This window comes from Gadus morhua, chromosome 9 (genome assembly GCF_902167405.1).
Source record: "Gadus morhua chromosome 9, gadMor3.0, whole genome shotgun sequence".
NCBI classification, from domain to species: Eukaryota; Metazoa; Chordata; class Actinopteri; order Gadiformes; family Gadidae; genus Gadus; species Gadus morhua.
Window position 1 is genome coordinate 6,055,542 of NC_044056.1, and position 10,617 is coordinate 6,066,158.

General features: G+C 45.9%; 1 protein-coding gene across 1 annotated transcript in view; it reads left to right on the top strand.

Moving 5' to 3' along the window:
* fbln1 (fibulin 1) overlaps window positions 1-9,685 on the top strand; it is a 31,370-nt gene extending 21,685 nt beyond the window's left edge. Inside the window, exons 16-17 of the mRNA XM_030366593.1 lie at window positions 77-217; window positions 9,074-9,685. Of these exons, the coding sequence (XP_030222453.1) occupies window positions 77-217; window positions 9,074-9,213 (281 nt within the window). The 3' untranslated portion in view covers window positions 9,214-9,685. The remainder of the gene's footprint in view (window positions 1-76; window positions 218-9,073) is intronic.
* Window positions 9,686-10,617: the final 932 nt, after the last annotated feature.

A 10,617-nucleotide genomic window follows, 5' to 3' on the forward strand; every position in this document is an offset into this window, starting at 1 on the left:
AGTAAGTGATCTTTTGCATCTCTCCTGTATGTCTAATGATGAATGGATCGCTGTGTATCTCTCGTTCCTCCAACAGAGATAGTGTTTCTGAGGACCACGGTGCCAGCCTACGGAGCCTACCAGTTTGGCACCTTTGACGTCATGTTTGAGATCCAGGGCGGCAACGCGGACCAGGCGTTTGACGTCGTCAAGCGCATCGAAAACGGCGTCTATGTCGGTGAGACCGCCCGTTTAGTTTCTACGTGCGTGCTCTCTAACGAAGGGTACTCTGTGCAGCAACGTGTGACGGCCTCCTTTCAGCTCAGCGGCCAGGGATATTTTAGAAACACAACGTTGGCATTACATAATAAACTAATACACAATGCTAACTCAAATGCCAAGGCTGAACCGGCCAGGATGTACTCCAGCTGCCACCCACGGAATCCCCACACACGCGCACACAGACACACACACACACACACACACACACACACACCTACACACACAAACCGAAGATTCAAATAGCCCTCACACAAACACAAATGGTAGACAAACGAAGAATGAGAAAAATCTGAGGGAGGACAAGGCACGTTAATTGTGCCAAAAAACAAAACACACACACCCACCCGTAGGACAGACAACAATGGTGACAACAATCAATCAAACATCCTGTTGGTCGATTTCTACAACCACACTTGTCATAATAAAAGCTTTACAAAAAACAGCCAACCTCTGATGCACATTCATAAGGCTTGAGGTATGACCCCAGGGTAGAACAACTAAGGACGTTTCTGACATGAGTCTTTCTGACGTGTGTTGTGACGCCGTTGTACGGGATCCTCCTCAATAATTGCCTGGCAACAGCAAAAGGGCATTCACTGCCTCTCCAAATGTTTTGGAACCATTTTCTTTTCCTTTAATGTGTGAAAAGCAGGATTCCACCTATCCTACTGTTCTTTATGATCCTTTAAGTCTAAATGTTCACGAGGTCGGGAAAACATGTGTTCACAGCATGATGTTGAGCAACAGACCAACAATCATCAGTTTACCACCTGGTTTGGTGGTCATGTGTTCCCAAGAGGTCCTGTGGTCGGCAGATGTCGAGGAGCGTCTTCAGTCTCATGTGTCAGAGAGAGAGAGAGAGAGAGAGAGAGAGAGAGAGAGAGAGAGAGAGAGAGAGAGACGCCAGGCACGTCACCAAACATCGTACCTTTCATAGAATCAGACATCTCCTTGCCATGTGTAGACCAATAAATGTATTTGGTATGCCGAACATCATCCAAGTGACAACATACACACCAGCGTCACACGGCTCTTCCTGGGTCTCCGTTGGGTAACGCATGGGTAAGGTTTCCTGCAGGGGTGAGTTATGGTGCAGCAGGAAATTGTAGCAACGTGTGGGAAAGCGCATGTTTGATGTTCTGCTTTTACTGTGAAAGAATATGCGTGTGCTTGTGTGTGTGTGTGTGTTTGTGTGTGTGTGTGTGTGTGTGTGTGTGTGTGTGTGTGTGTGTGTGTGTGTGTGTGTGTGTTTGTGTGTATGTGTGTGTGTGTGTGTGTGTGTGTGTGTGTGTGTGTGTGTGTGTATGGTGTGTGTTTGCATTCGAGAAACAAAAAAAATCCACTTTTATGGCCCCCGCCCGTTGGCTTGGTGAAGAGAAAAAGAAAAGACAAAGAAAAACGATAAAGAAGTAGACCACCGAGAGAGAGACAGAGAGAGAGAGAGAGAGAGAGAGAGAGAGAGAGAGAGAGAGTGAGAGAGAGAGAGAGAGAGAGAGAGAGAGAATATGTTGGAGAACTCTCTTGGCCACTCTCCCTCACTCTTCTTCATGTGGTTGAAGTGCATTGTTCCATTTGTCTCTGTGAGGCCTCAGTGTCTCGCCCAGCATTAGAGTACTTTGAGCCACGACCACATTAAGAAAGGAAAGACCCAAGGTCTGTCTGCGTGCGGATCCACTTCTGTCCCTGAACCCGGCTAAAGGCTTATTGGATGCAGTACTGGGAGAGAGTGGTGGACGGCTAAGAGGCCGTTGCATACTGTTCCGTCGCTCTGGTCTCCGGTCCAGCCAGCTCCTGCTGTGAAGTGCGGTCTCCCCAGTGCGATGAGGCTCCCCTGGCGATTTGATTTACTGGGAGTTAGCCTGTCCCAGTGCTTCGCTCCACCGATAATGTGTGCGGGTGTGTGTACGTGTGCGTAGGCAGTGCATGTGTGCGTGCCACGTTTGTGTGGGTGTGTGTACAAAGTTTGTGCTTTTTGTGTGTGTGTGTGTGTGTACCCAGTGTTAGTGTGTGTGTGTGTGTGTGTGTGTGTGTGTGTGTGTGTGTGTGTGTGTGTGTGTGTGTGTGTGTGTGTGTGTGTGTGTGTGTGTGTGTGTGTGTGTGTGTGTGTGTGTACACAGTATGTGTTTGGGTGTATCTGTGTGTCTGTGTGTAAATGTGTGGCTGGCTGACGTGTCATGCGTTCTCCTTCTCTGGCTACAGTGTTGAGACATTTAAACCGGGGGACAGACATGAGAAACGGTTCATGTTGCAGCTCCTTTGATGAATGCATGAATGAACGGGTTTATGGGTTTTGTTTTGGGGGTTTTGATGTTCATCCAGGGGTAAACAACAGAGGTGATCGCACATCCACAGAGTTCACAGAGAGTTGGAGAAGTGGTTTGTTAATGCGGTAGACTGGCTAGTGACTGGTTGGTGATCACCAAATTGCTCAATATTTCAACCTTCCTCACACACACACGCACACGCGTGCACACACACACACACACACACACTCACACAAACTTACAACAGTTCAATGTTGTCATTGGTGGGGAAAAAAGGGTTGTAGAGTTGAATTCAATCATCCCTTAACGTTGGTGTGGAAATATACATGCACACAAACAGACACATAAACAGACACACACACACACACACACACACACACACACCCACACACACACACACACACACACACACACACACACACACACACACACACACACACACACACACACACACGCACACACACACACACACACACAAACTTTGACATGACACGTACATTTGCAGCCCTTTGCATTTCACTCCACAAACACAGACACACACACATACACAGACACACACACCACTGTAAAGAGCAACACCACGCCTTTTTCCAAGTCCCCGTTCATCCGTGACTGTTTCGTTTTTTCCCAGCACTGTCTGATTTGGATGACACATCTGACAGCCTGCCCTGTCTGAACAAACACAGACAGCCAGGGGAAGGGGGGGGGGCTACACACACACACACACACACACACACACACACACACACACACACACACACACACACACACACACACACACACACACACACACACACACACACACATACACACACGCACACACACACGCACGTACACACTGACACACAATCACGCACTGGTAGCAAAGCAGCGTTCAACCAACAACCCCCATGAGGTACACATGTAAACAAGCCCGGTATGGCGGTGGTGTGTAGTATAGCATATCATCCCTCTGACAAAGAAAACATACCTGACACACACCTTACACGTGTTTAGAAAGGCAAATAGTATTGGAATGCATGCCTCCTAGCCTAGACCTTTCGCTAAAAAAAAAAATTCTTCTTCTTCTACTCCTTCTTCCTCTTCCTCCCCTTTTGGTTAGGAGTAAGGTTCTTTTTTTGAGAATTGTTCTCAGAAGATGCCTGTGTCTCTGAGCATCTCTGAGCATTGGGAACGTAAAGTTATTGGAGAAGTTGAATGGGTTTGGCCTTTTTCTTTTGGTGTGTGGAATCCCATCATCGACGGCAGACCGGTGTTGTGCCCTAAGGGATCCAACAGGCTGCTCTGCTTAGAATCCCACACGGTTCATGCGAGGAAGTTATCAACCTCGCTGTCAGTTTCCCTCTGTCTCCAGACAGTACAATTGATTGATTCGTACTAGGAATCTCAGATTATCAGGTGATTTATTCTCCTCTCTTTTGAGGAACTTCCCTTCATGGAGGCTATTTCAAATATGAATTTCTGCCAACAGGGTAGCTAAAAAAATGTGGTTTGCACGTCTATGAATTCTATTTTTACTCTTATTCGACCTTTTGTGTGATGCCAGCCAGGTGTTAAAATGAAAATCTCCTCTTCATGAATCATTTCCATTTCAAACGAGCCTGCACGGATTGCTGAGCAGTCTGAGGCTCCGCAGCTAAATTCCATTCGCAGTCCAAAAGAAAAAAAACAGATTCTGCCATTGAGGAGAAGCTCTTGCACGGGCATGAGTGATGACATTGGCGCTATGCTGCCAGGCGGCAAGGTGAACCGATTGGTTGAATGGAGGCGGAAGTGGAGCCCGGAGCGCCCAGACTTCAGGCAGGCTTCTGCAAGCTGTCAGCGGGGTCTGGCTCCCACAACCGGGGGGTCGGAATGTGAGTCTACGGTGCGAGACATGACCGGGCCTTGAGAATCAACAGAGGCTCGTGGCCCGAGCCAGGACTGGAGGAGCCGTGAGCCTCGCATGGAGGCTCACGGCTCATTTTGATTTCCATATTAAATTGAACTCAAAAGGAAGACAATTTTCCTCCACTCATCCCGAAGAAGACGACTGAATCACACGGAAAATTGCTGAGTCTGCAGTGATGTCAAATTGCTGTCCTCTCTGCCCTTTATCTCAAATATAGACTTCTATATTTTGCTCCTTAGTTATGGGCCTTTATCCTGGAAAAGGTCACAGCTAACACAGTGCAAAGGTTGCGGTGAAGATAATGTTGCGTGTTGTGTCTTCTGAGCTGCTCCCGCGACCACAGAGTGAAAAAGGTCCCAAGAAAATAACAAGTTATTCCAATTGGGCCACTTCTGTGATGTCACAACGACACCGGCCAGCAAAAACCCATGGTCAATTTGGGAGATCTTTGGCTAGGACTCGCTTGAAATTTACTTTAAAATATCAAGCCTCTGCTCAGCTTCAGTGTGTGTGTGTGTGTGTGTGTGTGTGTGTGTGTGTGTGTGTGTGTGTGTGTGTGTGTGTGTGTGTGTGTGTGTGTGTGTGTGTGTGTGTGTGTGTGTGTGCAGGTTGGTCTTTTTGGAGCGGTCGTCGTCTGCACACTGACTGGCTGTAGAAACAAAGTCTAAAACACAAGAAAGCTCTTTTAATACAAGCAAAGCCACTACAAAATGACCCTCCAGGGGCCTGTTAAGGGAGCAAAGCTTTAAGCCAGCCATGGACTTAAGACACTGTTTCATGTTGGCCGTGGCATTACTTCCTCTAACCAAGCCATGGCTTCACCTCAACACAAATGGTGCTCAGTGTTGCATTTGGGCGTTCTTCTGTTTTTCTTCTCTATTCCCCTGAGTGCACCAAAAAGTGAATGAATATGTCACCATTGTATCAAAGCAGCAGTACCTTATTTTGTATTATTCAACTGGCCTACCACTGTAGGGTCAAAAAGAGCCCACAGTAAAAGTATAAAATATATTATGTATTTAGGTAAAAAACAGAATATGCCAAGGAAATATACATTTGGGGAATATCAAAACCTCTGGGCTCTATATTTGTGACATTAGGTTATATATCATACAGGGAATTCATCTTAATTCAACCAAGAAATATGATGTCATAATATAAAATATGATTGCATGGACTCTGAACTCTGAACTGAATGTGAGCAGTAAGCCTAGTCCAATAACTCTTACTGTATCTGTTTGATCAGAAAGTATTATCACAATATATTACTACTGCAGTAATATATTGTGAGCACCACTCTGCACATGGACGCCCTGCAGGACAGCCCGGAGTTTGACTGCTGTCAGCCTGCATGGGTCCACAGCCAGCGTGTCATTACACGACACTGCGGCGAGGCCACGGACATTGTTCATTTGTCTCTGGTGTTAAACCCGTTCATTTTGGATTTTGGCCTACACTTCCTACGCCGCGTTGCAGAAACCAGAAAACCAAGAAATTGTACTGTTTACATGCAACCCTTCAATATCGCGGCCCTCTTAGCCATAGAGGATGACAAATGCCTCCTGGCATTTCTTTGCACTTTGTTTTGTGGCAGATGTCTCCGCTACCAGCATGCATTTAGGGTTCGTTTTTATTGTGTGGCAGAGTAGAAGACGTCTTGCAGCTGTGTTCTTGACAGAGCCGGTTAGAGATGGCAGGGTCACCTTGGGCCCTGCGGTGTCCACCTCAGTAGCCATGGAAACAACACATTTGGAGCACCGCAAGTCTTCACGAGCACTACTTCTGCATCTTACAGATATTGGTTTTCAACCCAGTCGCAGGGGAAACCAAAACCGGGAGCGTATTTGTGGGTTTTGGGTAACCTCTGCCTTGTTTATGTATGTGTAAATCCCAGGTAATGACTACATTGTGGCCAATCAAAGGGAACCTGTTATGTGGTCGCGAGAAGCTTTTTTGCCTCAAAGCCCCGCTGAGATGTCCAAGATGACTGAGAGAGGGGCCTGGTTTCACCTTGGAGTTCCAGTGAGCCACCATCACCACTGTGGGCCATGTGTCTCTCCCTCACAGTTCCCACCACACCAAGTATTTTGGTGGGAAGGCTATGGAAAGATAGAATCATCATGTTGGGATTTCGTAGTGTATTCCAAGGGGGTCAAATTCAATGACTGAACAAACATCAAGGTCTGTTAACCAAAAGAGATGCAAGATATCTCTATACTTAAAACATATTTGATCCTTCCTTTTCTCTCCGACAACCCAAGTAAAACAAGTCCAAGGATCTGAGCAGATATCCTACTTTCATGGGTGATTCACATTATGTGCTGTTTGCCAAGTCACTACTAGAACAGAGATGCATCTTATGATTCCAGAGGGTCTACTGCAAGACTTACTGTGATATTCATGGAGCGGTAGTGGTTTATTCAAATGCTAATTGCACCTTTATACAATAATACTACATCACAAGGAATGAAAAAGAGCAGTACTAGCAATTCTTTGAAGAACCACTGAAACCCTACATCCATCATTGGTGGTTGAAGGTATGAAGTATTATTATTATTATTGTTGACTTATTTATGAGACAGTATTGTTTTATTTGCTGTTGACACATACTACAATATCCTTTTGAATGACAATTTACCTCTTCTGACCCTGATTATGGCCAGGGCTCAGGGGAGTACTTGGATTTTGGGTTTATGATTTAAAAACGTCACTCAGAAACAGGCTCTCCAAAACTGGTTTGCTTCTGCGGTTGTCCAAACTATGCCTTCGAACAACAATATTCCACTGTGCCTTCACTCATCTTTGTTGCGTGTTTAGCCCGGCTCCGACCCATGTGAACTAACTTTGAATCTGCTCCATTAAAGTTTTCACGGCTAGCCGGTCGCACGGATGATGCTGACTCTCCATGTAGGTAATTTGCACTTCTCAACTGATTAGCTGTGTGGGTTTCTGGGTAAAGCCACGATGTGTGTTACCCACATTGTGTTATGTACAAAAATCTTTAATTTAGACTCAATCCCCAAATGCTACTTCTTTTCTTTTTTTACCCTTTCTGCTGCTGTCATTGGGTTCAAGCATGGGTTTCTGTTCTCGGACGGCACTGGCGCTTTGGAAAACAACAAAGCACTCATCTAGCCTCCCCTTCATTCATTGTGTCACTACGCAACAGAGATGCATAACACCAACACACAAGGGCAACCCTGGTAGTCACGGGCCCCATTCCACACTCTTCCAGGGCGCTTATCGCCCGAATCTCCAGGGAATCTTCTGGAATCTTCTGGAATATTTTGTGTGCCCACAGTAATCCAACTGGAGGAGAGATGGAAAGTGACAGAGAGGCACAACAAGCCCAGAGAGGGGAAAGAGAGAGAGAGAGAGAGAGAGAGCATGGGAGAGAGAGCGAGAGAGGAAGAAAAGCGAGAGGCGACTATAGTTTGTTCCTCCTTCGTTAAAGATGGATTCCTGGAGATGTGCCATCATGGCTGTCTCGCGTGACTCTGTCTGCGCCCTTCTCTCCAACACATGGGACTAATTTACCCTTGTAGGCCACATTGTCGATGCCACAAACATCAACCTCCTTTTCATCCCTCTTCAGGAATAAAAGAGAGTGAGGGGAGGGGTGGACCACTACTGTTACACAATGCCGGTGTCCAATAAAAAGTCACAGTAAACGGCCCAGTGCGATTGGTCATAACCAAACAGCTTTGCCTGTTTTAAGGCAAGGCATCAACGCACCTCATTATTCACACTAAATGAGGCGGAGTCGGTATGGGTGGGTGTAATCAGGGCTGGGTCAAACAACATCGTCTCTCACTCCATCTCTTTTGACGTCGGTGTAACTCAAAAACACGGGGACATGAGGAAAACTCCATTACGTTGATCATGAATTAAGGACCGGGGGAGTAGTTGAGTGACTGACAGCAGGGCATTGTGGGCCTTGTGCCGCCCCAATGCACCCTGGGTGCAGCTGTCGAAGCAGGCCCGAGCCGACGCGTCGCCGACCTCCGCAGTGAAAGGGGCTGCTGACAGCCCGTGTAAATAAACACTGACGTTTTTGAGCCTTGCAATCACACGTTTTCTTAAAACACGCACCCAAATGAATTCCACTGGCGTTCTGTAACACCGTGTGTTTCACCCTGGGTGGGTGTTGTTGACGGTGGCGCCAAAGGGATTTATAGTGTCGATGGGATGTGTATCAAGGTGCTCATCCTGATGGTCACAAGGAGGCCTGTCACCGCCAACATGATAACTGAGCACAGAATTTGCCAACGTCTGTGCAGCCACATTCAAACCATAACCATGCGATTTAGCTGTCCATCAGGTAAGTGAATGATGTCACCCACCATGATGATAGGTGGGGGAGCAGTGCAACAATGAACCTGAAACTCATCAGTTGTCTTCAAATAGATTTCTGGCTTTATCGTCCGTCCTGCCCAACCATGGAAGCAAGCTCATTATTAGCAATAGAGGGATTCAGCCGTCCACTGATCTGAATTTTAAATCATCATGCCCACATTGGCGAGTCCCTTCTTACGTGGTTAGATTTGTTAACCTTGCCTTAACATGTGTATGCGTTGTGTTTCTGGTCCCCCTTGGTGGCTCAAGATCCTCTTCTAGCATCCCAACCAATCACTATCCGTCTGTGTCTCTCCTCTAGGGGTGGTCCGGCAGGTGAAGCCTATCATCGGTCCGCTCAACCTGGTGCTTAAGCTGGCCATGATCAACCTGAACTCCCAGGGGGTTTCCCATCAGAGCGTCATCAACATCCACGTCTCCGTCTCCGAGTTCTGGTTCTGAGCGTCGGTCGTGGACGACGTGTTAACATGGTGTATTGAAGAAGACTCCCTTGTCACGTGACGCCTTGCTTAAAACATAGGATCGACTCACACTCTGAGCTTAGGTGAGGTACTCTGATGCGCATGCACACGTTGGTCATATTTAACGAGTAGTGTTTTTGCTGGGGGCATTTTGTATGAGGGGCGATGTTTCAGTGATGACAGACCACACGCTGCTTGTAGTTGTATATTAATAAGAGCACTAATGATTAATCCACTTTGACGTGCCCTATTGCATCTGGTGCACTGTAGCTGTAGAGTCCTATACGCTATATAAAGTCATTGTAGAGAATAGAGTCAGATATACATTGATTGTGGCTGCCATGCATTTTGTGGAAGACTTTGAAGGATATGATGATTTAATGTAACCCTACTTTTGTAGCTTTCACCTTTGTTTTTATTCTTCTATCAAATAAACATTATTTTTATTTACAGTATTTTATTTTTCGGTGAACGCTACACCTTTAACAGTGCTGCAGATTTGTTAGACCAAAACAACATGTAAGGTCATAACCCTCTACAACGTAGTTAAACATGTTAAACATATGCAACATGTTCTTTTCAAGAGAACATGTTTGTTTTGGGTATTACCTGGGAACAGATAAACATGCCATAAGACCAAAAACAGTCAACAGTCAGATTAAAGGTTCTAGGTTTGAACCTCAATGTCCCCAGTATACCCATGTGTCCCCATGTACACACTTATGCCCAGTACCTAATCCAGATTATTGATTATTAATTATTAATTGCCTGTTATGTAAATACATTTGCACCACAAATGGTACATTGTTTCAGTGAATGTTACTGATCATTTTAAGTAACTGTAAAATCGCTGTAACCAACTAATTTGTGGCTGGGTGAGGATATTTAGATTAAATAATTAGATATACATTATAAGATATATATATATATATAAATGCATACCATTCTAATTTTGGACATAATAGATAGTGGCATCATTTTAAGGGCTTAATAAAATAGATTCATAGATAGAATAAATGCAGAAAGAAATGCATTGCACAGCAAAATTCTGAAGACAATTCAATTATACTCGTGATTACAGGATTGGTCACGGTTTGAATTCTAATACAGAGAAATCATTGCAAAATCTTCAATCGGATTACATTTCAATCCTATTGTCTGTTTGATTGATGGGTGGTCGAGGCTGTTTCCAGAAAACTCTGGTGGAGGAGGTGTGTGGGTGGGGGGGGGTGGGGGGGCTGACTGAGGAGGTGTGTGTGTGGGGGGGGGGGGGGGGGGGGCTGACTCAGACATGGAACAAGGGACAATAATGGCATTCGGCATGAGCGGCCCCTGGGTACACGAAAGCATGTACCCGGGCATCCACATCCCTAATTACATTCAC